We start from the raw sequence: 25,928 nt of genomic DNA on the forward strand, positions 1-25,928 counted from the left end.
AGGCAACATTAATCTAGCCTGTAGTATTGATCGTGGCTTGGACTTTGTGCAGTTTCTCTATCACTTACTGGGTTTGGGGACTGGAAGCCTGGCTCTGCCATCTCTCTTCCTCACCGTACTGTCTGTCCAGTGAGATAATGCTGAACTGTCCCCATCAAATAGCATTTGGCCTTGCAGTACCTTCTGCCATTAGTCAGTGTGGCCAAATGAGTCTCTTCCTTCTCTGTTTTGTCTTTCTGCAGGAAGTACTGCCACAACTCCAACCACTCCTCCAACTTCTTCAAAGTCTGACACAGGCCCAGGTGTTGCTGCTGCTGCGCCTGCCTCAAGTCAGCCTCCTGCAGGGAGTGGAGCAGCTGCTTTTTCCTTCATGCCTTCAGCTGTGAAGATGCCTGGCTCCACGGGCAGTGATCCTCCGCCTTACCCCTTCGCCACTGATGCCTCCAAGCAATCCCTGGCTCCCAGTCTGACTGGAGCAGCAACGTTCTCTTTCTCCTCTGCTTCTCCTAAGGCATCCGTGACTCCTGCTCCTTCTGTAGGCACCACTACAGCTACTACCACCTCCTTTTCGTTTGCGTCCATGAACTTTAAACCAGCTGCAGAGAGCTCACCTGGGCCACCGCTCTCCACAACACCTGTTGCACAGAAGTCATCTTTTGCCTCTGCAGCTTCTTCAGTCAAAGTGAACCTCAATGAGAAGTAAGTAGATATAGTAGTTAATGCAGTGGCTGGATACTTGTTAAATTGCTCCTGGCATGGACAATGTGTGGTAGTTCTGAAGATGGTTTCTGGCTTTTTGCCCTGACAGCGTTTCCCCATGTTCCCAAGAAAGCACTGAGGAAGCCTTTCTTTATCCAAGACGTAGCCGTCTTGGCTGTGAAAACCCTCAGTGCTTCTCATGCTACAGATCACACTCATGCGCAAAATATTAGTCAAGGGATGATGCCAAAAATTAGACTGATAATTTGCCAAATTGCCAGAGACCTAGTTTTTTTTCATACCTTTGCTTCATAGGCACTAAATGGTAATTCCATGCCTTGGTTTGGTGGGAATCATGGTTAAAGACTCTTTGGAAACACTGGGATTTGAAATCCTTTATGTCTGGGACTGGTTAGTGTGGTGGTGATAGCACAAGTTTCTTTGTTGAAGGTTCCTTACCTCCAAGCTAAAGAGTAATCACTGAGCTGAGAGGAAGCTGTATCCATTGCTGATGGATTTCTTTTCCACTCCTGTGTTCAGTGGAGAAGGTGCCAGACCTTTGGATGCTTGGTCACTGAACACAGGATCTGAAATCTTCAAAGCTTGTTCGTGCTGACTGAAAGAAAACTAATACTAATTAGGAACTACGTAAAATGGATTTGAGTGATGAGCGTTCTCAGATTTCATAGACCCACTCTTCCCTCCAACTCCTGAGACTTGCTCTCCATTTTTAGAAAGAATGGTTTAAAACACAGAGCCATGTAAATTGGAGCTGCTTTCTATGGAGAGCGATTTTCATGTAAATGCATCATAAGAAATTTCTGATGGTTCAAATGATTATTTTTTAATTAGAAAAGTCTTTACTACACCAGGATCTGATGGTAGCTCGTACGGCCTTTTAAATTTTATATTTTGTATATAAAGCAAATGATACACTTATGAATTGGCTGAATATTTAAATTGGCTGCCTTGAGGAGCCGAGTTTGCAGATGAATAGAAATTCATATTTTCTCACAGAATTTCTGTTTAAGCCTTGCTGCGAGGCTGACACTGAAAGGCAGCTCAGGTTTGCTACAGTTGGTGCTTTGGTGCTAAATGATGAGATACATTTTGAAGCAGAGTAGTACTTTTTGCTGACGTTTGGTTTTGCTCACTGGGTGGGTCTATGGTGGCAGTCTTTGTGGTTACACATGTTCAGAAATGATCCTGAATGGCTCCTTCCCACTATCTCCAGAAGCAACACTTGTAATTTTGTGTCTGGAGCTTGAGTTGTTGCTGATCCCAGAGGATGCTAATTCATCAGAACTTAGTGCTTCACTTTGGATGGAGGGAAACAGCCAGGACCAGTTCAAAGCTGAAAGATGTTCTGCTTTCTGTTGCAGGTTCTCTGCTGTAGACACCTCTTCTCCCACTAGCAGCAGTGGTCAAAGCACTTCCACTATGTTTTCATTCTCCACCACTTCAAAAACTGCTTCTGGAGGTCCTCTGAGCCAGTCCATGCCCCTCCCAGCCTCTCCTACCACACCACTGAAGGCTTCGACCCCTGTGCCTGCTGCGGGTAGGAGCCTGATGCGTATTGTTGGGAATAATGCATTATAAACAATGTTCTAAGAGTTCTAGGACATAGTGAGCTTCATTTGGCTTCTTTTTTTCTTGTTTTTCCTGTTGCTTTTACTGATGCGGCGGACCTTCTGATTTGCACACCGTAATGATGTGATGGACTTGGAAGAACTTTTTGGTTTCAATCCTATTTGTGTACTTTGTTCCCCAGAGAGCCATATGTGAAATGAATATATTCAGCTTCTTAAGTTGATCCAGGAGCTCTGGCATTTCCAGTGCTCTGTAATACAGCTCTGATGATGAATGTTTCTGGGCAGTCACACAGATCGGTGCCTTATCTTGCATCTGGAGCGACTAGAGTTCAAAAAAGTTTAAATTAGATATTATTCTGCTAACAAATGAATGCTGTTCCTTCTCTTGAGTGATTATGTGACTGGGAGTCTTGAGGTCTTTCCGGAGTGATACAGCCACATATTGGAGAGTGACGGTTGTTACTGTTAGCAGAGGCCAGATACTGGAGAGTGACGGTTGTTACCGTTGGCAGAGAAGTTGGATGGGAGTAAAACAGCACCTAAAGAAAGTGTGTTCTTGCACTGGGGCTCACACCACTGTTGCTTTTGGATTTGACAGCAGTGATGATGGTTGTGTGTGATCACAACCTGTTCTCAAGCTTTGTATAAGTTCATTAATCAATCTTCCTCTTTTTAAATTCCAGTGGCACGTCCCGCTCAAAATATGCCTTCAGCTTCTTTACTACAGAAGACAGCCAAAATCTCCCCGTCTGCAGCAAAGCCAAGCTCTGCCCAGGTAATGGGAACTTGAGTGGATTCTTTAAAGGGTGAATGTTTTACATGGCCCATGAATTGCTTAGAATACATTGGGCTGAATGACTATTCTTAGGTCAAAGAATTAGCTAGCTTTTAACATTAAGTAGTAGCAAATCTGTGGGACTAAAACTATGTTCTTTGCATGTCTTTAGAGAGCTGTGTTTTGATGTATGTTGCCATCATCAGAGTTGTAGAAACTAATTCTTCCTGTTGTTACGGAAATGAGGTTTCACAGCTTTCCCAGCTAATAAGCAATCAAGAGATGCCTTGACGGTGTATTAAGAGAGACATCAAGTTTGCTGGATATTAAAATCCAAGCAGTGATACAGAGCAGCACACAAAGATTTCCTTTGCTTTCATAAAGCTCTAGCCACGTATCTCCAGGTAGTTCACAGTCCTACTTCAAACATGCACATAGTGGTCTTAGTTGACTGTGGAACTAGTATTTATGCTTATGGCAATTGTCTCCCTGGTGACTTAATGGAGTTTCTAACAGCAGGCCTTTTTTGATATTCTAAGCTCCCTGATGCTAAGGATATATCACTAATATTGTTTTTTGGGGTTGTTTTTCAGGGCAAGTCAGCACTCCCCAGCACAGCTTTAGAGAAACAGGCCCACCAGTGGAAGGATTCAGACCCTGTCATAGCAGGAATCAGAGAGGAGGTGAGATTTTTCAAGCAGTTTTCTTCATTTTAGAAGCTGTAAGGCAACTGTATAGGTACAGAGACACTCATTTTCGATTCGCCTATGTTCTGGTGGGGTGTGTCAGTAGTTCAGGAATCAGAAGGGAATTTTTTCCGCAAGATAATCAGCCTGATTTGTAACTGCTGTTTGTGTGTCCTGTTCAGTCATTTTTAGTTTCAGTCACTGTGCTGGAAAAATTGAGTATTCTTTCCTGTTAATGTTCAAGAAGAATTTCCTGCTTTGGCTGCAAAGTGACAGCTGTTTATGGTGTAGCAGAAACATAATCCAAGAGCTTCAACATTTGTTCCAGACCCTGCTACGTTTCAGTGACTGCGCTTTCTTCCATTTGACTTTGTAGATTGCACATTTTCAAAAGGAGTTGGAGGAACTGAAGGCCCGGACTTCCAAAGCCTGTTTCCAAGTAGGTACTCCAGAAGAAATGAAGATGTTGCGAACTGAGTCAGATGATCTTCACACCTTCCTCTTGGAAATTAAAGAGACAACAGAGGTGAGCAGAGTATCTTCAGACTGTTTAGCTCCTCAGCAATGACTGTTCTTCACCTGATGTTCCTATTTAATCTGCTGAAGCTGAACTGGTGTAGATGGAACATCTGACTGTGCTGCTTTAATGTGGGGGTGACATTTGGATTTGTGCTCTCAGGCAGACACTTGCAGAAGCCCCTGTGCTCGAGATGGCAATGAAAAAAACGTTATTTTGAACCTTGTCCCATCTGTTCTATTTCTTTTTGCAGTCACTTCATGGAGATATTAGTATTCTGAAGACAACCTTGCTGGAGGGATTTGCAGGGGTAGAAGAGGCTAGAGAACAGAATGAACGGAATCATAGCTCGGGGTATTTACACTTGCTCTATAAGAAACCTTTGGATCCCAAGAGTGAAGCACAGCTTCAGGTATGACGCATGTCAGCCAACTTCAAATCTAGAGTTTTAAATAAAATAAAACAAAACTGGGGCTTGCATGTGCAAGTGCCCAGCAGTTTTGTTCTGCCCTACGTATTTGCTGTTTCAACATAGTCTAGTAGAGTGTGATGAGCTTTGTTTTCCTTGAGTTTGCAAGACATGCTGAAAATCCTCTCCTAAAGCTCCTCTGTGGTGTTGCCATTTGCAGTGATGACTCAAAACCCCTGCTGAAGGGAAGCAGTTCACCTGAGATCCAAGTCTATTCTAAGCTTAGAATGTGACTCTTGACATCCTGTTCCTTCTCAGCCTGTAGTGTTTGTTCAGGGATTTCACTTAAAAGATTTTTTTTTTATTCAACACTTTGTAGAAGAGTTCTTGGAATTATTTTTATCATCAGCAAGTGCCTTATGGAACAATTTGATGATTTATTATGACTTACAGAATTCTGTGGTTAATTTCATGGATGGCAGAGCATAAAACTAAATGATATTCTAAAAGCTGAGGCACAAAGGAAAATAACCGGCAGTATATAAAGAGGCTTTCAAAGACATGAAAGATACTAGGGGTGAAGTGCTCTTTCTGCTACAACTCTGGTGATGAAAGGACTATTTAACCCTAAGGAAAGTGGAGTGAATGTGCCCTACAAATGATACTTGGTCTTTTATACACTGATAAGTTCCCCTCAAGAAGTTTGACCAGCAGGCTGAAGACATAACTGAATGTCATCTTTGTTACAGTAGGTATCAAGAGAGTGCATGCAGACAGTTATGAGAAATCAGCTGACACAAAGTAATTTCTTTTAGGTCTGATCTCTTAATCTTCACCTGGATTCTGTAGATTGATTCACAGTCTTAATTGTATGCCTGCTTTGATGCCTCTTGCGTTTCTGTGATATTTGAAGCTTATGTTTGTGACTTCAGAAGGATGATAATCTTGAAATGCTTGTTTCACTGACCTAGAGGGAGGATCATGAGGAAAGAATAACAGCGGGAGAGAAGTGGAAGTGGATTGGAATGTAAGGAGAGAGCTTTCAGGTCAACTTTCTAAAAGTTTACAAGACAGACAGCTCTAGTCTGACTCTTAAATTTTGTTCAGTCTTTGTCATCCCCATTCTCCTGGGTGAGAAAAGCTTGCTTGGTCAACTTCGTTGATTAGTTTTCAATGAAGATTTAAAGATCCTGAGGCTTTGCTGATGTCCAGCCGTATCGATTTGCTGTCCAGAGAGTTGCTCCTCTATAATGCTCATAGCTGCTGGAGAGAGAAAACCTGTGCTTGGTGGTGTGTAATGCTAACCCCACAGTAGGACTGGATTTGGTTTCAGGTTGGGTATGTCACAATTTCATGCTGTACCTTGAAAACAGTTGCAGTGGAATTTTTCTCAATCTGTGTTACTTGAGTGCTTGATCATTGTATTTAAGTGAGTGTTTTGTTGAGATGAGCTGAAACCAACTGCAGTTTCCATTTCCATTTTATGAGATTGGAGTTCAAGACGTGTTCGTGCCATGACAGGCTGAAGGGATGACAGTAATGAGACCGAACGCTGGTTTTGTTTAGGGAGCAGGGCTTGTAGCCAGAGGTCCCTGGCTTAGTTGTGCCAGTTGTGCAACTGTGTGGTCGTGGATAAATCACTTCACTCTCTCTGTGTTTTGTTTTGTTTTGTTTTTTTTCTTTGCTTTCCTACCTATAAAAATGAAGTTAATTCCTTGCCTTAATGTGGGAGTTGTGAGCATTTGTGAATGCTCTCATGAATCATAGTCTGTGAACGCTGGTATCCTAGAGCTGCATGAATGGCCTGCAAAGCTTTGATCACCTATAATTGTTAGCAGTTTCAACATTGTAAAATGGGAGCAAATGACTCATATTCTGGAAATGAGATTTGAAATAAGGTTTGTTTTATATAATGCCTGATGTTTGTCAAACCCTTTCAGTAAAGACATGGCAATGTTTTGCAAACATTATGGAAAGTATTATTTCTGCTTGAGAGCTGGGATAAAATGTCTAAGCCAAGCCCTGTGGGTACCCCACTGGTTGATAAGTAGATTTTTCGCTGTGTTGGGTTCTGTTGTGCTGATAAAACTTTCCAGGCAGAAATATGGGAAAGTGCCACATGGCTTGGATTGAATGAGCGCAAAGGGTCTTCAGCTTCTTCAACTGAGAGTGAGCTTTCTGAAGTGAATTAAAAGCTGACTTCACTTTGTATGGTAGGAAATTCGACGCTTGCACCAGTACGTGAAGTTTGCTGTTCAGGACGTGAATGATGTTCTGGATTTGGAGTGGGATCGGCACCTGGAACAGAAGAGAAAGCAGAAGTAAGTAACTGAAATTGGAATACAGAGCAACTGTAAGGAACATGTTAATGAATTGGGTATTAATCTCTAGTCAACAGACAAAAGCCTTTTTCCATTTAACAGTATGATCTTTTCCAAGGGAATCTAGGAATAAAGCTTGACTAAGACACCTAATGGGAGCTACAGGTTCAAACGATATGGCTTCATACGTGTTACAAGCTTGTTGCATCTCTGTGTGCACTGTAACTAGTGCTTATAGAAAAAATATAAGCTTTGTAGAAACCAAATGCATCCATTGGTGGTAGCTAATGAAAGCTTTCTAATAAATAAAACATCTTGAAGTAAATGAGCTAAACAAATAAACTTGCAGTGTATTCAAAGGAGAAATACATATTTGAGATGAACTGAACTGCTTTGGTGTTCAAACCAAACCATGTTTGACCTCATGAAGTTTAAGTAACTAGAACCACTGGATTACTTTGTGTGTGTGTGTCTGCTTGTGGCTGGATATGTAAAATGGTTCTTATCCCTGTCTCTTGATCTGGTGTCTTAAGGCGTCTGATAGTTCCTGAGCGAGAGACTTTATTTAACACCTTGGCTAATAACCGGGAAATAATCAATCAGCAGCGGAAGAGACTGAATCAGCTCGTGAACAGCTTGCAGCAGCTACGACTGTATAATCAGACATCTCAGTGGAGTGTTCCCAGTGATACGTCTTCTCTTAGCAGTGCTCAAAGGTACGTGAAACACGGGTTCCTAAGTGGTGTTAACACTCCTCCTCTCTTGCCCTCAGCAATGTGCAAGGGTGCATCCTCCAAAGAATGATGTTTTGTGGACATGATATGGGAGGACAGGATGTCCTAAAAATGATATTAAACTATGCCCAGGTAATACAGAAACTCATTGGTTATATTCAGTGACACACTGTTCAATGCTTATCAGAAATTTCCCCTAAAAGTTAGGGGTTTTTATAGTAAAGAGGATAATAGAGCCTCCAGGCTGAGGTCCTGCTGGTTGTCTGTCTGAATTCAGGGGAAGAAGTGAATGGTTCTTAGAGTTTCCAAATTAGTTAAAGATGCATGTGTTTAAATAGCACAGTATCTAGAGAAGCCAGTTGTTCTTCCAGATAAGCCAATGGTACTGGTAGCTCCTTTGGCCGCCTTTTGTTCCTGATTTGCTTGGTTTCTTTCTGCTGACCATGGGTTTTCACTGCTCCGCCTTGTCCTAGTTTTGACAGTGACCTTGAAAGCCTGCGCAATGCCTTGATGAAAACTACCTTGGAATCACATGCCAAACCTCTGCCCAAAGTACCTGGTAATTTATTCTTTCTTACTGGCATTCACATCATAATGTGAATTACTTTTTTTGACTTGCAGTTTGATTATAGACTAATAACTCTCTTTTTTGTTTCCCAGCTAAATTATCCCCCGTGAAACAGGCACAGTTGAGGAATTTTCTAGCCAAGAGGAAAACTCCACCAATTAGGTCTACAGCTCCAGGTAAACCTTAATTACTGTAGAAGCCTGAAATACTTTCCGGGAGAGTGACTTACCTGCTGTAGGAATCGGTGCTGAAGTTAGTTTTTGGCTTCTCACTCCTCAGCCCCTACTTCTGATATCCTGTTCCCCCATCTGCTCTCAGTCACAATTTCCTTCAGATACCATCTTGTTGAAGCCTGCCTTTCCTGGCAGTTAAGAAGTCAAATCCTATCAATGCAGGATTAAAACAAGACAGTAGAAGAGCATCCTAAGATTTGGTGTCTCTGTCTTGGCTGTTAGGCTGGATGGTTCTCTCAACTTAATACACACACGAGATTTTGTTTCTGCTATTGCAGCAAGTTTGTCCCGATCTGCCTTCTTGTCCACAAGATACTATGAAGATTTGGATGAAGTCAGTTCAACATCCTCAGTATCCCAGTCACTGGAGAATGATGATTCACAGGCAGTGGACCAGGAAGAAGAGGCTGCTCCAGTCCAGATCCCTCGTCATGCTCCTGTGGTCCGTACTCCCTCCATCCAGCCTGGTTTGATGGCTCAGTCTCCGTCCTTTGGGAAACAGCCCCTCACCATGGGTACTTCACGTGAGTTGTTTTTGCAATGTCTCTCCTCTTTAGCATGTGTTCTTGTCGGTATCTTTAACTGCTGTATCCACTGTCAGTGCTTCAGATCCTGGAGAAATGAGATCGCAGCGTGCAGATTTACACTGCCAAGTTTCCAGAGGCCATTAGCAGAGTGGCATCGTGACCTCATTAACTTGACCTGAAAGTGCTAAAATATCTCATTGAATGTGTTTTTCTGATAGCCTGCTTCTTTCAGATAGTACTGAGCATAGGTAGCATTGTCTCCCTTTAGTAATTTGCCTTAAGTGTATGCCATTATTTCTTAAAATAATGCCCAAAGACCAGGAAACTGAAGTATTACTGCACTTGGTTGGACTGGCCAAGGTTAGGAGTTCTGAGCCTGGTGAGTCAGAGTAAGAACTATATTTGCATACACTTGATTTTCCTCTCTTGGTGCGAGAGTTTTTTTTTAATCTCTGTAGCCGGAGAGAAAACTAAGGTGTCAGCAGAAGTGTCTATAACAGCAAACTGAAAGTCATCTAATGCATTGGAATAACGGCTATTGAGACTTACTTGCTAAATTCATCGGGATATACGGAAACTGCCAGGGACAGATTGTGTTGATTGTTTAAAAGACCTGTGTGTCAGTCTGGTCAGAAGGAAGCTGTGTACTTAGAGGAACTAGTTCAGCAAATCTCTGATTTGTAGAGATACAGCAATCTGTAACATTTTTTTCATTTGTTTTTTAGTGCCCACATCTTCAAGCAGAATCATACCACAAGGCGCTGACAGTACAATGCTTGCAACAAAGACTGTGAAACATGGGGCCCCTGCTCCTTCTGTCACTGTTCCAGCACCACAAGCAGCTGCCGCTGCAGCTCTGCGGAGGCAGATGGCTAACCAGTCCCCAGGTAAAAGGATGGCTAATTGCCCAAGTGACCTCTGAGCAGCTGAATGTGACTTTCACAGGAATTTAGTGCTCTCAAAGGAGAAGATCATCAAACAAAATGTGACGCAGATCTGTATTTGTTGCACGTCTGAGCTATCCAGTGTTTCTTTGTCTTCCTTTTTCCCCGTAAGCTACTAGTACAAAATGCCTGAAAAACTCCCACCTCAGGTTTCTTTGTCCCCTTCTCATCTGTGTAGTGGCAGAAATGTCAATACCTCTTAGGAGATCCTGGCGTGGCCATTGATCTGTGTGCAAGAAACTGTTGGAGAGCAAAGAGAGGCTGTCACTGGCCTATACTAATAACTCGTCATTATTAGCTATGCAATTAAAAGATCTGAAGAATTTTAATATTGAAAAGTTAAAGGTGAACTATTGAGTTAAGCCTTGGATCTGCTTGTAGGGAAGGTTTTGAGTTGACAGGAGAAAGGTTCCCCAATTTAAGCTTTTCTTGTTTGGTTTTAGACATTTCTCAGTGCTTCCTTAGTACTACAGTGTCAGTGCGGAAAAGACGCAAAGTTCAGTTCCTGGTAGAGGAGTTGGATTAGTTTATTTTCTTTGCCCAAGGAGAGTGTAAGTGCAGAAAGTGGACTAGTGACATGAATTCTAGCGGAGGCTGGTGTGTAACTACAAAGGTCTGTTAACCTAAGATGTTACAATGTAGATAAGGGAAGGTTGGTAAAAATAATTAGACTTGGTCAGCTAACAATGAAAAGTGTACCAACTATATAGAAAGCTGTCCATTTGTTTGATGTCCTTATTGAAGGCTGGGATACCAAACGTTTTGGGCCAGTTACACCACATACCTTCTAGAAATTTGGGTGGATTTCTTCTGGAGTTATGCATAGGCACCGTATTGAATGAAATGCTTAATATGGACATCATCTTTACCTCTTTTCCCCCCCCCCCCTTTTTTTTCCTTAAAGCTGTAAGCACCTCCTTGACTGAATCAACTCTGAAAAACGTTCCTCAGGTGGTGAATGTGCGAGAACTCAAGACTGGTGCATTGACTCCAGCTGTCTCTGCAGTAATAGGGTGAGTGGGGGCTCCCCTTCTTTCTGGTAGCCTTCAGTAGCACTTGCAATAGAGCACATCTGCCAATGGGGAGCAGTAGTAGTATTTTACATAGTCTGACTGTGTAAGACCTAAAGTGGATTCATTTAGAGAAGGGTTATTGGGTTTCTGGAATGAAAAGAAGAAATACTTTCTTTCCAGGTCATTCAAGGATTTGCTAATGGCTTGTCCTGAACAAACGACGAGACCTGTGTTAACCTCTTTCTCCATTAGTCTGTGAAACGCATTTTAGTGCATCCTCTCCTTTTGGGATCCAGTGGTTTTACTGCCAGTATGTACTTTGGATCTGGTATCTCTCCAGTCACTACCTCTGTTCTGCCTCTTTCTGTGAGGGAAGTGTACATCTCTGTCACTGAGTGTGGTCTGTGGCCTTAAACTGTCCAGATGCTGTTCCTTCTGCTTCGTCATCCATTACAGAGAAAACCTTCTCTGGAGTTATGCCTCTTCTGCCTGTTCCCAGATCCACCCCCTGAGGGAGGGAGAACTGTGCTCTGGCTTTTCTGGAAACTTGTCTCAAATTCTTTGACATCAGAATTTTGACTGAGAGATTGGGTGTCAGTAGGGGCTGATCACTTTTTGGAATAATACAGAGGTGCAAGGCTGTCTTCCTCATGAGTAAATTATGAATGTTGTGTTCTGGTATTTAACCTTGAATTTATTAAGATTTCTTGTGAGTTAGCTGTAACGCTTGGGTTTTCTACTTCTCTGCCTCCTACAGACAACAGCCAGCTCAGCTCATTCCAGAGATCTGTCTTATCACCAGGCTCTGTCACCAGCCACAGAACTAGTCCTTTTCCCTGTCATTGTAATGACCTTGAAACTCTATCTGCTTGATGTTCCTACCATTGCTTAAGACCAAGATAATATTGGCTGTTTCTGGTCTGGGGAGGCAAGGTCACTACTGAAAAGCCTGAGCAAAGTTGAGTTTACTGCATAAAGCAGGATAAACTCACCCACATACCTCAGATCATAAGTCCACATGGAGTTGCAAATGTTTTATCCATATAACTGTGGGCTATACCTGCAGCTCCTGGAACAATTTCCATTCTTGCATCACTTCAGTTTTTCATACGTATGTTCTTCACTGTCAAAGAAAAAAGGTAGAATTCCTCTGATGCAGCTTTTCAAAAAGGAAACAGCGTTTTACAGTGGTGGTACTCAGCTGCTGACCTTGAAATTTACATCATGGTTCTGCATTTTAATTGGGAAACTGTTTGGCAGCTTTTTAGTGTTTTGTTTTCTCCTGAAAGTGATAAACTGAGAGGGGGAAAGGCAGTGCTACATCTTTTGAAAGTAAAATTTGCAAATGGCTCTGCTTGGGAAATTTTGCTAAAAGCAGTGTTTTGACCAGGAAGAGTTCTCCACCCTTTGTTCCATCAAAACTGTGGTGAAAAATATAAAGGGTACTGGCTGTACATAGACAAGGACATGAGCGAGTGATACATATCTGAGATTGGTTTTCACTTGAACTGTAGTTAAAGACCTGTCTTACTTTCAAGTAGTTTCAGACTGGCAGTATTGATTGATCTCTCTAATTTATAGAGCACCAGGCAGAGTGATATCTTGAAGGCTTTTTGCAGTCTTATTTTATAGCTGACCTCATAAAAATGTACTCTCTGAAAATTCTACCCAAATGAACCTGTGCCTGCCAGTCAGATTCAGCACTAAAATAAAGAGCATTCACCCAGCAAAGTTAATTCATCAGTTTTTGCTACTTCAGATATCCTGGCTCTTTTGCCGCCACAGCACACTCTTCGGGTTGTTAAGCAGTAATGATTTTTCAGTTGTTATCAGTTGTTCAATGGCCTGTGGCTAGGTGCGTTGGTGGTCCCACTCCAGTTACTCATACGTAGTTTTCAGTGCAAAAAAAAAAACCCTCTCTCCACAACTGAAATCAAAGCCAGCATTTTAATAGCCTTGTCAGAGAAGCTGTGGGTCAAGTGATCTTGAGAATTTTCTGGGGAAAAGGTCCCACCCTATCATGAATTTCACAGACCTTCCGTTGTTTTCTTTTTTGTTCAGGGTTTGTATGAACTTGAATTTTACAGCTGCGCCTTCCCAACATGGGCTCTTTCCAGTGTTAATTTGAAGTTTTCCTTGTTTGCTTTGCCCTCCGCCCAGAGGCCATGCAATGTAGCAAAAGAGGGGCACGTTGCTGGAAGGAAGGTCTTACTAGTAATGCAAAGCTGTTGAAGGCACAAAACCTTATCCAAGACCAAATGGCTATGCAAAACTACTGTTTCATGCACGTGTCCCCTTCCTTTGGAATATAATAGGAAATTTCTTTGTGTTTGCCTGTAGCTGACCAAATAGCAAAAGCAGTTTGGGAGTCCTCATGCTTTAGGAGATACACAACTTTTGATGCCCGCGTTCAGTTACTGTCTGGGATTTCCAGCCTCAGCCCTTTCTGTAATATATTGATTGCTTATTGCCTTAGGGACCACCTGGCCTGAGTCAAGCTGGAAAGAGCCTGCTAGGCTAAGAGAAAGGTGGCTTTTGCCACCAAGAGAATGCAATCAGTGTTGATTTAAGCTTCTGAAAGCTTCTAGCATTGGCCATTTAAGCTGTTGAACCTGGTGAGCCACAGACTTGAGATGCTAAAACTAGATGGCTGTTCCCAAGTTACTGTGATTTGGTGTGTTAGTGGCCCACAGGGTGTAGGTAGGAAGCTTCGCCCCAGAAGTAGCTGCTGTTCTGCAGCAGTTGTCTGTGGGCTCTGATGTACAATTTATTTCATGGTCAAAATTCCCAAACTGAAAATGTAGAGTATAGGTTAGTTTTATCACTGTTCTTGCCATGACTTCATTAATGTTCATACATGAAGTGCTTCCTCCCCACCCCCAGCTTTGTCTCCTTGCTCAGCATTTCTGAGAGTTGCATGTACTTGTCTGGGCTCCACACTATAAAGGAAGCTTCTTAAATTTGTTATCCACTAGGCATAAAATTGTAATCCCCTTACCTGCTGATTTTTTATCAACTCCCTGTAAAATAGAAGGGCCTGACTCTCTTCAGAGACAAGAGTGTATGAAGACGACTTGATCGTTTAATTCTAGAGCTTTAAACGCATTTGCAGACTTCCTTTGTTAAATGTGGCTGATTCATTTAAGAGGTTTACTCCCTAATCAGATTTGTTCGTTTGGAGTTGTGTGTGGAATCTTTAATAGCGGTGGTTGTTCAAGACTTCTGCAAGCTGTGCTTTTTGAGAGGTGAGGAGGTCCTCTTTTACGCTAGTCATTCATTTAACATTTTAATTTTTCTTTTTAAGATCATCTGTACCTCACTCTGCAGCCCAGGCAGTCCACCAGGTTTTGGCAACTGTTGCTACAAATCAAGCTAAACAGGTATCTCAATATAGAACCCTTTCCCTGTGGAATACTGTGCCTGGGCATGCTCAGCTCAGTTTGGGCTCAGTTTGTTTAATTGTTGGTGAACAGGTCATCTGAAAAATCTCTTTTCAGAGCTTGCCCTGCGTTCTTGGCAAACCATTTATTTATCTGTGACCTCGACAGTGTGATGCCAGGCATATCTTTGTTATGTCTTGCATTTTATTTCTTTTGAAGACTTGCAGCTTTCTAATGGCCACAGCTTTGCAGCTGTAAGGGTTGCAGCTAACAACAAAGGAAACCGTATTGGGTAGATACACCTAAATTTCACCCCAAAAAAAAGGTGCTAGGCAATCAAAGGAGAGAGTAGTTTGCCTATCTTATTATTCTACTGAAAACATTTGTTACTGGTCAGCAAGGTGATAGATTTTCTGTCCACACAGCAGTCTTTCTCACCTGCAATCATTGAGCTGTTGCCCATGGAGGCTTGGAAGCCCCTGCAAGAGACTTGTTAAAAAAGTTGAGTATTGACCCTGTATTTAAGTGTCAAGAAATAATGGGCCCAACATTGAGGGGCACTTCTAAGTGCTTCGACCACCTTCTTCTAGGTTGCTTCTAAGTCATTGCATGACTTTCATCATACCAGGCCAGGGTTAGAAGGATGTTTGTTAATGGACAGACTGCACTGACCTGAAGTGGTATTGTGTTTTTAGACACCTCTAACGAGCTCGCTTAAGGGACAGACTCCACCTTCCTCTGTGTGTGCACCATGTCCTATGGCATCTACGTCTGGTCCAACGTCATCTGGCAACAAAGTATCAGGCAAGTTGTCTTTAGTTGAGATGGAAATTAGGCCTAGATGTCTCTTGTCACATTAGGGTGTGCAATCCAGAAAATGAAGACACTGAGGAAAAAAGACCTGCCTTCACCGAGAGGCTGCTCTCCTTGAGGGAGAGAAATTGGAAAACCAAAGTACAGAAGAGCAAGACGGTGGTTTTGTATCCAGCCCTATGTTTTGTCTCTGCCTGCATCTAGAATTCAGTGGAACAATTCCTCATTCAAAGTTGATTTGGAATGTATAACCCTTAACAAGAAATGTTGGAAGCACATCTACCAAAGACTGCTGTGGTTTGACAGCAAATCGAGAGCAGACACCTTTGGTTTGCTTTTGAAACATGAGATTCTATACTATAGGCTGCAGCACCGTAGCAGTACCTGAACTACTTTGAAATGAGCTAATTTGGGTACTGGGCCTGAGCACTGGGCTGTATGACTAATTTCAAAGCCAGTTCAGATGCTGTGGTCTGTTGCGCACAGTTTAGAAGCTTCTAAGGAAAGGAATCCTCGGTTTACATCATTCAGTGCAAATGGGGTATGAGTAAACTCTTAGGGAAGGAATTGATTTTTAATGTGTATTAGATAATAATGCTTGCATTGGACATGGTTTTATAAACCTCTTGCATAAATGTCTGAAATCCATCTCTGTTGGTCTTCTGCCTTTAATCCGTGGATGTAGGTTGCCTCTTAGCCAGGGGTAAGAAGCAGTAAAAATAGCCAGGAATCATATTTGACTTGGCAAATGCTTCTTAAATTTTGGTTCATTGAGAATGTCAGCTCCTGAATTTGATAGCACTTCCTTTTTATTTGAAATGTGTTTTGATATATTGAGGAGAGGATTTACCAAGGATTTCTTGATTTTATTGTTTAGTTTTTAAATTGTCAGACAATTAGTTTTAAACTGTCTAAAATGTAATTTTAATTGTCGAGATGGTGACACCTATCTTTGCTCTAATCTGCTATATGTTATTGCCTTAAGTCTTTGAAATAATTCATGTGTTCTCTGACGTTGTAGCAGTAGCAGGAATGTTTCTGTGTACAAATATCAGACCTGGTATCAGTGGCAAAGAGGCTTTGTTTCCAGTGGATAAAGTTGCAGACTGTGTGTGTGTGAAATATTCCTTCCTCTTTTGATAGTTGGATGACAAGGTGCTTTTTTTCTTTTTTGTAATGCTTGTTCTTGTAACTTACAGGACAAGGGACAGTGAAAACAGTTACAGCTGTGACTTCTTCTGCCGTGACATCAGTACAAACAACAACTGCACAGCTTAACAAAGCGTTCTCCTTTTCTGCTATGGGGTCTGTATGAACGTTAAGATTTCTTTGTAGTTGATGTTAAATACGAGTATCAGCTGTTACAAGCTGTGTAATACTGTAAAATGGCACCTGCAAATGTTAGATTGGGAGGGCAGGGGTTGTACCAGAGTTCTTGGAAGACCTTGTTTGTGGAAGCCAACCTGAGTGAGGGCTGAAGCTCTGTGTGAATTTGACACAACATTGTGTTGCTTTGAGACTTTTTCAGTCTGTAACTAACCAAGAGTAAATAATGACTGGCTTTCTTTTCATGCTTATCTACAGTGGGTTATTGAACAATCATACACTGTATGTACTGGTATTTCTCATCATCAGGTGATGATTTGAGATTAGAGCAATATGAGTGTGGTTGAGACCCACTCATGGTCTGATGCGCTGGGTTCACTGATGGTCTTTGAGGGCATGTCACCACTTCTCATAGAGTCAGAGAACATTTATGCCGTATCTTCTATACTGGGGTTAAGGAATAGGAAACGGAGGCAGACTGTAGCTAGTTTAAACCTTGTTCTTTATGTACTGAACAAAGAGCAGTAGCAGGAAAATCATCCCTAGCAAGTTGTACAGAGACATGTGAGAATGAGCTTTGGCTTTACAACAGCAGCAGCAGAGGTTGAGCACTGGAAGCTTCTGCTCCCAGAGAAGAAGAAGAAAGAACCTGAACTTGGTTATATTAATGCTCGTCACCTCTGAAGATGTATTCCAAAGGGAATGATGTTGGGTTTTCTAACCTGAGCATACATATACGAATTTCAAGTGCTGGCAGGGGTTTGAGAGACAGAAGTGCTGGAATTCCTGATTAGGACTTGAAATTCATACTGATGGTGAAACTTCCTGAATTACTTATTTATTTTAGTACAACAGAAAAAATTCCATGTTTTGGCTTGAAAAGTAATCTGCTCATGAAGGTGACTAGAGTCCCTATGCCATCTGGTGATCTCTGTTGCATAACAATAACACAAAGCAAGGCACATGTTATGAACATAGTTACTATGAAATCTCTCTTACGGAATGTTGCTGGTTTGTTTTTTTTCATGGATGACAAATACTTCTTTGATCATATCTTATGTTTGGGGGAGAGGGACAACTTCTTGGAAATGATTATTTGAAATTCTGCATGTTTACCTATCTAATACTCGAGTGAATTTCTCTTTAGGAAATGGGTAACACTAAGTATTTCAGAACACACATACTTTCAAATGGCTGGTTTCTTTCAGTCTTAACCATTTCTCTGCAAGTTTGTCAAGTAGATGTTACCCAAAAGCCTTGTGCTCTTCAAAGTGCTAAAATAGGCCTTTTGAGACATGGAAATTCAGATTCAAAAAGCAAACAAACCCTGCCTTTGTCCCAGGCTGCAGTGCCTCAGTCTGTAAACCATATGCTTAATGCAGTGTTGTTGTCAGTGGTGTCTTAGCTACACGGCCTGACTTCTGTATCAGCCGCTGGTCTTTAAGAATCAGAGAAAGCTTAAAAAGCCCCAGGGAGTGAAGGTTTCTGGAGGACCCTAGTGCTCATGATGAAAGATTTTTGCAAGACAAAGTATTTTTAGTGTGAAATAGTCATAGAAGCTTTTAATTTCTGTCTTGCTATGAGTGATCTCCTTTTTGATGGGTGGTAGTATCCAGTTATTCCCTTTTGTACACGCACTCTTACCTTTTAGCTCTTTAAAGAAAGTCTAGTCGCCGCTGTGGCTTCTGCTCTTGCTAATTTCCCAAAAGCTATCAGGATTTGGTGCATGGTGTTCAGCTGCCGAGCAGAATGGGATAGAAATATACAGCAGAAAGGGAAGAATACGGTAGGATGAGGGGTGGTCAAAAGAACTTCAATTCTGATTCTTTTTAACCCTCTACAAGCCTTGTCAGAGGGGAAACAAATGGAGCCCAGTCTGTGTACGTGCTTCTCTGCTTGTTTGGTTGTTGGAGAAGCTGTTCTTGGGCCTGACTTTGTGCCAGGCTGTACTGGAAATCTGAGTCTCAAAGTTGTGTTAATCATGGGGTTGGAAGTTTCAACGCTTTGAGCTAAGTGTCGTTCTTTCTCCTTTTTCCTCCCAGGTCTGGATTTAATTTTGGTGTTGTCACATCAGCTGCTTCATCACCAACACTGTCCAGCCTTGCTTCCTCACAAGGTTGGTTTGGCAGAGCGTGCAAACATCTCTTCCCTGCTAAGAGAATCCTTACTCTTCCTAATTCGTGTGGTTCTTGTTTTATGTTGCAGTTCTGTTATTAAAAACCTAGTAGCTGCAATAACATGTACGTATGCTGGATTATGGCCTGTAATGCACAGAAATCTAGGCCACCTGCCTTTCAATTAAGAGTAAGCAAAATATTTGCTGCCAAAGAACATCTAGGTTTATGAAAAGGATAACATCTGTAGTCATTTCCTCTGCTGTCTTTCATCTGTAGATTTAAAGTTGCTGAGGTGATCTGACACAGAAAGCTGTCATTAAATGGAATGAGCATTTAGTAATGGGAGGGGAACGCTTGGGATGGCTTTGTGCTGCTTCTACAATTAAGTTGACAGTATATAGGCTGCCTTTCTGTTTCATAGGTAGACCGTATTTGCCCAGTCTGGAAAAGTGGGACTGATAAACCTGCTTTATAATATTCTTGAAGTATTCTGCTTCTAATTTTAGTCTTGCAAAAGAGATTGTATGGTCAAAAACTTGCTTCTGATGTTATTGGTTGCTCCAGCAAAAGATACCACCTCTTCTGACAAATCTTGGCTTGCTTATGTTGTTGGACCAGCCACAACAATGCTACTAATACTCTGTTGACGTAAGCAGAGAGAACTAACTTGGCTTAAAACTTGAAGATTCAGTTAATGTAAAAGCTTAGGTAAATAACACTGATTAAAGGAGGAGTGGGAGGTGCGGGAGACAGATTTGTAAACGACAGTGTTGTGTGAGCACAGGTACCTCGTGCTGCTCCGCTAAATGGTAGGAACATCTTTGCCTCTGTTAGCTGGTGATGGGAGGAAAAAAGAAGGAATTTCAGTGCCTTGGGAGGAAACAAACGCTACATTGTTCAGTGTCAATTACTAATATACTTAAATACACTTAATAGGGTAAAACACAAAGATAATACCAGCTGGGCTAAGAAGCTTTTGCTCTTTGTTATTTGATCTCCATGCAGATTTTCTGTACTTTGTCCAAATCAACCCATAGTCCAAATACCAATGCATTGTCTTCCAAGTCAGAATTTATATGTGCTTGGTGTTCAGAAATGAAATGACAATGCATCAAATAAGTGAGACTGGACTGGTTTTAGAACTTCAGCGGTTTCACAGTGTTAGACAGCAGTACATCTTCTAAGTGCAGCTGTTTTGGCAATTACGTTTGAGAGCTTTTCTCTAGTTTTTCAAAGCTGAAAACAGGCTGCATAGAAAATGGTTGGTGGTCTATAAATAGTTGAATTTGTGAAGAAAGACTTGATTCTGTAGAGGACTTTCCAAGTGCCAGAAAGTATTTTTATGACCCAAACTCTATTCTGAGCCATTGGTTTAAACAGAGTTCTGTAGCGAATGTCAGGAATTGTTCAGCTGAACCAAGTAAGAAGGGATGAAAATGGTGTTAACAGCAAATGGCTTGTAGTAACCAGGTCTTTTATGTTTTTATCAAATTCCTGAAAAACAGATAGGAGCCAAAGGCTGAAATTGTCTGTACTCAAAGAGAAGGATGGTTAAGTGGAGGCTGTGACATGAAAGTAACAGTGGAGGCTGTGACATGAAAGTGTTTGTCACTGCAGCCCTTTCCATAAAGGCTTCAGATGTCACTGTTGTCTCCTGAATGCACGTGGAAGTGACAGTTACCTGATGGTCAGAGGCTTTATAGGTTTGAGGCAAGAGCCCTGTCTAACTGTGAAGCGCTAAAGCATGCTAATATTGTAAGAATGATAAATGAGCTTTGCATACCATAACTTAATTTGTAACTTCTGTCCCTCTCACTGACAGCCCCTGCTAAAGAGTCCACCCAGGCTGATTCATTTTCGCTTGCTGCGGGTTCCAAATTTGCAGTAGTCCCTGAGAGCAACTTTGCTTTTGGGTCCCTCAAGCCAGCAAGTGCTCCAGGAATCTTAGTAGGAAATAACTCCTCAGCAGATGGCACGCAGTCAAACAAACCTGCTGCAACAACTTCTTCTGCACCCTCCACAACCTCTGGCAAGCTGGATATCCCTCCATCTAAACCAGATCACTTGTTTCAGAGCAATCTAGCTGGGGAAACTCTTGGGAGCTTCTCAGGACTACGGGTTGGTCAAGCAGATGATAATGCCAAGACCACCACTAAAGCACCATCAACCAGTGTTGCAGGAGCACAGTCAACCAAAGTATCTACGATACCTGCTGGGTTTAATTTTGGTGCTCCCCTGTCGCTAGGAAAAGCTGGAGAAGCTGCTTCTACGTCAGCCACGTCAGCTAGTATGGCACTCCCATCCATCAGCACTAGTGCCACAGGCAGTCTCTTTGGCAACGTCCAGATAACCAGCACAGGGTCTTCTGGGGTATTTAATCTTGGAGGCTCTAGTGGCAACAAACCCACCTTTTCATTTGGTGTTCAGCAAGCAAACAGTATGAGCACGTCCACCTCTACCCCTTCTACTCTCTCTGCTTCAACGTCCCTCTCGTTCGGAAGTTTCTTGAGTTCCTCACAAACTGCTGTCCCTGCTACAACTTCTAATAAGGTTGCAGGGGATACCAAATTACCGCCTGTGTCAGAAAAGCCATCTGAAAATGAAGCTGTAGCAGCTGGGTCTTCACCTCCAATGACGCAGTCACCACAGCCACAGGTACAGCTTCCAGAGTCCATTAAAGAGCCCGCTTTACCCCAGGCCACAGCTGGGGACACCACCTCTGCGGGCTCTGTCACCACATCAGCAGCACCTGCCCCTGATGCCATTGCTGCTCCTGCTTCCACAAGTGATATGAAGGCACCGGTGCCTCCTGCTGTCTCTGCATCTGCCCCACCAGATCAGAATGTCTCAGCAGCAACCTCCACAGCAAACATTGCCTCTCCTGCAGAAGCCACAAGTGCATTGGCTGCTACCTCTGATGTTACTACCTGTGTTCAGAGCCCAGCTGTTGGTGCCTCTGTGTTTGCCCCCACTTCTGCAGGCTCCTCAGTGTTCGCTCAACCTCCAAGTTCTAGCTCTTCTGGCTCAGCGTTTAGCCAGCCTGCTGGTGACACAACTGCCACTCCTTCCACAGCACCCGTTTTTGGACAACTACCAGCAGGTACCACAGCATCCTCTCCCTTTGGGCAACTTACCACCAGTACCTTGTCCACTGCCACCGCTACCACGCAGGCTGCCAGCTCGGGTTTTGGTACTTCTGCCTTTGGCACCACCACCACCGGGGGCTTTGGTCAGCCAGCCTTTGGACAAGCACCAACCTTTGGGCAACCAGCGAGCAGTTCTTCAGCTGGCTTTACCTTTAGCCAGTCTGGGTTTGGGACAATGCCAGCCTTTGGCCAGCCAGCAGCTTCCACGGCAGCCTCCAGCAGTGGCAATGTTTTTGGAGCCTCAGCCAGCACCAACAGCGCCAGCTCCTTTTCCTTCGGACAGCCGTCTGCCAGCACTGGGGGTGGGTTGTTCGGACAAACCAGCCCTCCGGTGTTTGGGCAGAGCACCGGCTTTGGGCAAGCGGCATCCGTCTTTGGTAGCGCTGCTGCCGTGACTACTACCACGTCCTCTGCTGGGTTCAGCTTCTGCCAAGCTTCAGGTAAGAGCAAACTGCAGGGAGATGCGATTCCCCAGTGGTGCCGTCTGGCTGAAGTACAGAGAGCAGGATATCACTGGGGAAAGTAGGATGTCCTTTAGTGCCTTTTTTTCTTTTTTTTCCCCTGTGGCACTTGATGGTTTTTGGATTGGTTTTCCAATTAATAAGAATAGGAACTGCAGTGTGTGTGAGGGAGAGGCTAGTGTCGGAGACCAAAGAAGTTTTTGCTGTGCTTCGCTATTCAGTAGGCCTCTGAGCATAGCCTTTTCAATCCAATCTTGCATTTGTTTTATACTTATAAGTCTACTTGACTTAATTTTGAATTATGTACCATCCTGCCTGTTGCACAACAAGTGGGTTGGATTCAGCATAGTGTAAAAGATCTTAAACTAGGATGTTGTAAATTGTTACGCCGAAGTGGCAAGGCAGCTCTGAGACCTTAATCAAGGCAGTGAATACAGCTGAAGCGCTTCCCTCCGTGGGCTGCACTGAGTACACGCGACAGCGGGTGTATAGCCAGGTATAGTATATCATCTGGGATGGCAGAAGAACGTTAAGCCCTCGAAGTGATGGGTTAGCAAGGAACTAACCTGTTAAATCCGCTTTTGCATTTGGAAACATCTCAAAATTAAATACAGCGGCAACGTGGCCATCGGCGACCTGTCTGCACGGTTAAATTGTGTACTTTCACAGACCGAACCTCCTTTGCCCGTCTCCTTTTGTTCTCCACATTGCTACAATACACTGTTTTTTTCCCCAAAGCTTCGTCTGTACAATCTTCAGAGAGCTCCTAGGAAAAAGTGAAAAGTACACAGTAATAATAGAGAACATGTATTTCCAAGGAAGAAAAACTAATTAGGCTCATTTAATTAAAAATGATGGCACTTTAGGCAAACTGCTTGCTCGTTTTAACTACAGGAACAGAGAATAGTTAAATTGGGGGAAGTGAACTCTGCTTGAGAAAGGTGTTCCTAATTATAGAAATGCAAGTTTTATTACAAAATGCACATTTAAGTGAACTGGGAAATAGAATGGGGAGTTCTTTTTTTAATCAAAACATTTCATTATCTATAACGGGAATCTTTAGGTAACAAAGCTCAGATCCTCCCTACACAAGGGAAATCAGAATGCTACAGTGCTTGTTCATGACTTGCAGCATTATTATAGCGATGGTAGCAGAAATCCAATTCTCTTATATTGTTAGCAACAATCCCACAGGTGAAAAGGCCTTTTATTTTCTGTTTGTTTTTTAGTTGGCCAAGGAGAAAAGGAGAATGACTTTCAAATAAACTGTCAATGGAATTTATTATTTGTGTGCTGGCATATACTTTAAATTTGTCCATCCTAGACATACTTGGTAACATCATTTGTATCCCTGTTTTGGCATGGGAGACCTGTCCTTTCCCTGTTCTGGACTGGTGTCACCTCCCTCCCTTAGTTTTATCCCCTAGTAATACTTCTGGTTGTTTATTTTCCTTTCTTTTCTTAGCAGGTTTTGGTTCAACTAACACGGGTTCTGTGTTTGGGCAAGCAGCTAATACTGGAGGCACTGTCTTTGGCCCGGCAAGTATTTATTGCTTTTGTAGGAAAAAGGGACTGTTATGTGTAGTGGGACTTGTTCAGGGCTCCCTACCTATTTCTGATAGATTAAAAAAATTAAAAAAAAAAAAAAAAAGATAGAATTTTATACGTTCAGTAGAAAGTCTCCCAGTCTGTACTGAAAATATTTGCCATTGTAGTGGGCACCAAAACAGCATCTGTGTGAATGTTTTCCAAGGGGTATGGAGAGAACAACGTTTTATCATGTGCATGATAAAATAGAGATGTGGTAAGTCACCTGCCTTTATTCCATGCTAAGTGGGAAGTGGACACTGTAGGGTGTAGGACAAGTTTCAAAGGCATTATTCTGTAGCATAGGCAAGGTTTAAGACAGACTTAAATAAATTTCATTGCATTATGTGTTGGAAGGTAATTGCTTGCTGGTTCATCAGCCCCTTCATACATCCAGAGGAACAGGCCAGAGAGAAGAATCAGCCCTGGGGGCATGTGCTGCTTTGACTTTGCTTATCTCCTTTTTTTTTTTTTTTTTGTCCTTTCTGTGTTCTAGCAGCCATCTTCTTCCAGTGGAGGCTTATTTGGAGCTGGAAGCGGTGGGAGAAGTGGAGGCTTCTTCAGTGGTTTGGGAGGGAAGCCAAGTCAGGATGCGGCCAATAAGAATCCCTTCAGTTCCTCCAGTGGAGGATTTGGATCTGCAGCTTCCCAGAGTAAGTGAACAAAACAAGAATACAGAATGTGCTGTGATTTCCATCTGCTTTTGTGACCCCCATCTGCATTTCTGCCATTAGTCATCTTTGAGTAAATTCTGTGTTAATGTGGAAGGCTTCGAGGGGGTAACAGAGACAGAGTATGCCTAATGTGTAATCCAGAATTTTTCTTTTAGGTTTATGGAAAACAAGTAGGAAAGCCACTGAAACAAACAAGCAGATGCCAGAAGCGTGAAGAATATCTATATTCTGTAGGGAATTCTTGGCCCAATGCTTCTTAACAATTGAATAATCTAAATTCTTGTCACTGAATTTGTGCTTCCAGCTTGGTTGGAAGTTAGCAAGCTTTCGTTATTTCTCATCTGCCCTAACACTGTGAAAATTCAGAATCCCACCCTCGAGAGAAACCAAGTTAGCAAGTGTGTGATGGATAGCAGTTTCCTCAGCTTTGTCCTAAAAACGGCGATGTGTTTTAGCTAAATCAATCTGCACATGAGGTGTCACACCAGCCCTCCCACGTGTTGCTTCTTGCCCAGCCAACCAACCTAACAGAGGCATGAAAAGTTGTTAAGAATATATTAAAGCTACCCATACGTTCCTTTGCACCAGGGACTTTAAGGGACTATTAGGAATTTTTTCTAGAAGCTATAAAAGATTATCTATAAAGGCAAGAATCACTCACTATTAGTGTAAATATTTATATATGTATTTTAATGCCAAAGTCAAGTTGAAAACACATTAGTCTTGAGTTTTCTGGGCTAATAGGTCTTGGTAAAACTTGTAAGATTTGAGCTGAGATGTGCGTTTGCCATTGTCTGGTGTAGCCATTACTAGCAGGCTCGCTTGCCCCTTTTGTGTGCAGCTATCGCAGCTCTGCGCTTGTTACATACATTTGTATGTCACAAAAGCTATTCGTAATGATTTCTTAACTGTGGCTTTTATTTAATGACTGCCCAGCTTCGTTATTTCATCACTTGTGACTTGGGTTTGGCAGAAAGGGAAAGCAGGAGGGTGGAGTCCAGCAGGTAGAAGGCACAAAGGACGGGAAGCAGTGGCTACGACGTAAAAGTAGAGGGACAAAGGAAAGCTGTAAGATAAGCTGAAAGTGGCTAGAAGTAGCACTTCAAGTCTTGGGAGAGCAAATGCATTTATTTTATTACATCTGTAATGATCCATTTGGATTAATGGTTGAGGTTAATTCTCTAACCTTGCTAATTTAGTCGTCCTTCATTGTAGTGCTGGGTTTTGTGATGAAATAAAACAGATGGTTCACCAGAGCAAAGTTTTGGTTATTCTGTGTCCTGCCACTAGATGCTAAAAATCTGAGTAGCCTTGTGAAAGGTGAAAACTTGAGAGCCCTTTCTCAGTAAGGCTGGAAAAGTTTGGTTCCTACTTTAAGGTCCCATCAAATAGTCATGTTAAGAAAT

General features: G+C 42.5%; 1 protein-coding gene across 2 annotated transcripts in view; it reads left to right on the forward strand.

Moving 5' to 3' along the window:
* Positions 1 to 25,928, forward strand: part of NUP214 (nucleoporin 214) — a 43,652-nt gene that overhangs the window by 9,674 nt on the left and 8,050 nt on the right. Inside the window, exons 12-31 of one of the 2 annotated variants that reach the window (XM_074161082.1) lie at positions 243 to 699; positions 2,082 to 2,257; positions 2,975 to 3,066; positions 3,660 to 3,749; positions 4,129 to 4,278; positions 4,523 to 4,681; positions 6,896 to 6,999; positions 7,533 to 7,715; positions 8,207 to 8,292; positions 8,394 to 8,477; positions 8,813 to 9,058; positions 9,787 to 9,948; positions 10,910 to 11,018; positions 14,323 to 14,398; positions 15,094 to 15,202; positions 16,411 to 16,516; positions 18,580 to 18,653; positions 20,477 to 22,240; positions 23,730 to 23,800; positions 24,345 to 24,501. In XM_074161082.1, coding sequence (XP_074017183.1) covers positions 243 to 699; positions 2,082 to 2,257; positions 2,975 to 3,066; positions 3,660 to 3,749; positions 4,129 to 4,278; positions 4,523 to 4,681; positions 6,896 to 6,999; positions 7,533 to 7,715; positions 8,207 to 8,292; positions 8,394 to 8,477; positions 8,813 to 9,058; positions 9,787 to 9,948; positions 10,910 to 11,018; positions 14,323 to 14,398; positions 15,094 to 15,202; positions 16,411 to 16,516; positions 18,580 to 18,653; positions 20,477 to 22,240; positions 23,730 to 23,800; positions 24,345 to 24,501 — 4,455 coding nt within the window. The remainder of the gene's footprint in view (positions 1 to 242; positions 700 to 2,081; positions 2,258 to 2,974; positions 3,067 to 3,659; positions 3,750 to 4,128; positions 4,279 to 4,522; positions 4,682 to 6,895; positions 7,000 to 7,532; positions 7,716 to 8,206; positions 8,293 to 8,393; positions 8,478 to 8,812; positions 9,059 to 9,786; positions 9,949 to 10,909; positions 11,019 to 14,322; positions 14,399 to 15,093; positions 15,203 to 16,410; positions 16,517 to 18,579; positions 18,654 to 20,476; positions 22,241 to 23,729; positions 23,801 to 24,344; positions 24,502 to 25,928) is intronic. The other variant, XM_074161083.1, reaches the window with a different exon arrangement.

The sequence above is a fragment of the Numenius arquata genome, chromosome 19 (assembly GCF_964106895.1).
Source record: "Numenius arquata chromosome 19, bNumArq3.hap1.1, whole genome shotgun sequence".
NCBI lineage: Eukaryota > Metazoa > Chordata > Aves > Charadriiformes > Scolopacidae > Numenius > Numenius arquata.